The sequence below is a fragment of the Monoraphidium neglectum genome, assembly GCF_000611645.1.
Source record: "Monoraphidium neglectum strain SAG 48.87 unplaced genomic scaffold scaffold04799, whole genome shotgun sequence".
NCBI lineage: Eukaryota > Viridiplantae > Chlorophyta > Chlorophyceae > Sphaeropleales > Selenastraceae > Monoraphidium > Monoraphidium neglectum.
The window spans coordinates 1-2438 of NW_014008830.1; the positions used below are offsets into that span (position 1 = coordinate 1).

The window sequence follows — 2438 nt, forward strand, 5'->3', positions numbered from 1 at the left end:
GCGCGAGTTGTTGCTAGGCGAATGGTTCCTAGATAACCCCCTTGAGAGTGCCGCCGCACCGCATTTGGCGGCGTTCGACCGCGTTAGATTGTTCTTGACTGCGTTGGTCCCCTGCTGTTTGTTGCGTTTGTTTTGGTTGAAAATTGTGACGAGGGGAGGGGGCAGAGGGACAGCTGCGGTCTTGAGGGACGCGGAGAGCGCGCGAACGCGGCAGCGGCAGCATGGGAGGCAGGGGCCTGGGTGCGCCCAGGAGCAGAGCCCATCACGCGGAACGCAAGCCCCTGCACTGTCAAGGCGCCGCGCCGCCACCAGGCCTGCGGCCGCGGCGACCGGCCCTAGCCACCACTGTCTGGTTTTTGCAGTCCTTGGAGTGCCCGACGCCGCCCTTTCGCTCATCGTGTCGCAGGCGACGTGGGCGTGCGGCTGTCAAAGGACCTGACCACCGTGGCCGCGGAGGCGCTGATGACTAACCTCAACCGCCTCGGGCCCCAGGTGCGCGGCCCCTCCGCTGACGTCACCGCCCGCGCCCGCGCGACACCCGCAGCGGCGGGCCGCGGCGCCAGCTGCGAGGCGCCTTGCAGCGAGCACACGGCACCCCCTGCCCCATGTACAAGCACGCACGACACAACGACCACCACCACTGCCCTTCCCTGCTGCACGAACCCCGCCCAAACCAAACCTTTGCGCACCCCCCCCCCCCCTCGCTACTGCACCAAACCAGGTGCTCCCCCTGAGCGAGAAGCTGGCCTTCGTCCACAACATGATCAAGCGGAAGCTGCACGGCCCCAAGGCCGTCCCCCCCTACGTCCCGGACTTCATGACCGCCTTCGAGCACGTCTGCATCCACAGCGGCGGCCGCGCGGTCATCGACGGCATGCAGAAGGCGCTGCGGCTCGACGACGAGCAGACCGAGCCGAGCCGCGCTACCCTCTACAAGTGGGGCAACGTGAGCAGCAGCAGCGTCTGGTACGTGCTGGCGTACCTGGAGACCTTCCGCGGCCTGAAGCGCGGCGACAAGGTCTGGCAGCTGTCGTTTGGTAGCGGGTTCAAGTGCAACAGCGCCGTGTGGCAGGCGAACAGGCGAATCTCGTTCGAGCACCCCTGCTGGGCGGACTTTGATCATGCTAAGATGCGGCTGGAGCTGGGGCAGCTGAGCGCGAAGATCGCGGAGGAGCGGGCGGCGCGGCGGGCGGCGGAGGCGGAGGGCAAGGTGGCGCCGCGCGGCGGGGACCACTGATCTGGGATCTGATGATTTGGGATCTGGGATCTGGGGGACCGACGGGGACTGCCGGGCTGCTGGCTCGCGGGGGCCAGCGACGCAAAGCGGCGCGGACACGCAAAAGCCCGGTGTTGAGGGCCAACCCTCAAACCCAACGCGCCTGCGGGGGCGCCTTGCATGCTCCCTTTGAATGCGCCTCCCGACAAACAAAAACTGTTGCCAGGCTATGTGGGTCGGGGACCGCGCGCGCGCGCCCCCTGCCGCCGCCGCAGCCGCTGGCTGACACCCATTCGCACTGCGCTCAGCGAGCCGTGCCGGCGCCACCCCCCAGTCCTGCGGACAACAGGGCCGGGAGCGCGCCCCATATTTCGTACTGGCTTTCGCCCTGCTACCCTGTGACATTGCCACTTGCGCGGGCCCGGGGCGAACGCCGCGCCGCGACTCGCCTACGCCCCGCAGCGCCGCACACAAGCGCGCGCCTGCACCGACACGGGACCGGGGCCGGGGCCGGGCCGGGGGCCGGGGCCGGGCCCGCGGTGACCCCCAAATCGCACGCATTCGTAAACGTGGAAGAGAGCATCTTATACGACTGGATCTAGCGAGAGAGCGAACGACCTGGGCGCGCGCCCCGACCACGGGCGCCGCGCTGGCTGCTGCGGCCCCCCCGCCGCCGCCCCGCCAGGCGGCGTGGGACCCTCACAGCGGAGGGCCCGGCCTGCCGCGGCGCGCCGAACCCGCGCACGCCGCCCGGCGCGGCCTGTTGCGGGCTGGCAGCGGGCCGGGCGCGCGCACATTCCTGCCGTCTGGCCGGGCCATACCCCATGCCTCTTGGTGCTGCTGTTATTGCTCTCCTTTCATCCCGATTCGGCTGCTTTCATGTGAGCGCCGGGGCACCAACCTGCCAATTTCATGGGTCCGCCGCTGCCTGGCAGGGCGTGCTCGTGGCATGGGTGCACGAGCCCCGTCGCCTGCGCCGTGGACCCGGGCCATTGGCTGCACGCGCGCTAGGCCTGCGGCGGCGCGCAGACGGCGATTCTGAGGCGCCGCAAGCGAGGCGTGCGCTGCGGGGGGCGCCGACGCCTCCAACGCCCGGGCCCTGCTTTGGTGCGGGCGATACCGCTTGTCTTGCATGACGGAGGCGCGCGCACAGGCTCTTGAGCAAGCGGGGCCCGCAGCCAGGCGTTGCGCGGCTGCCCCGAGCGCCCGCCGTTGCTTGTTT

At 70.0% G+C, this 2438-nt stretch overlaps 1 protein-coding gene across 1 annotated transcript; it reads left to right on the forward strand.

The window, feature by feature from the left end:
• Window positions 1-221: 221 nt before the first annotated feature.
• MNEG_14829 (3-ketoacyl-CoA synthase 5) lies at window positions 222-1237 on the forward strand (the record flags this gene model as incomplete). The annotated part of the gene is made up of 3 exons (XM_014036699.1): window positions 222-240; window positions 407-492; window positions 722-1237. 3 exons carry the CDS (start codon window positions 222-224, stop codon window positions 1235-1237), a joined length of 621 nt encoding a protein of 206 aa, XP_013892153.1.
• Window positions 1238-2438: the final 1201 nt, after the last annotated feature.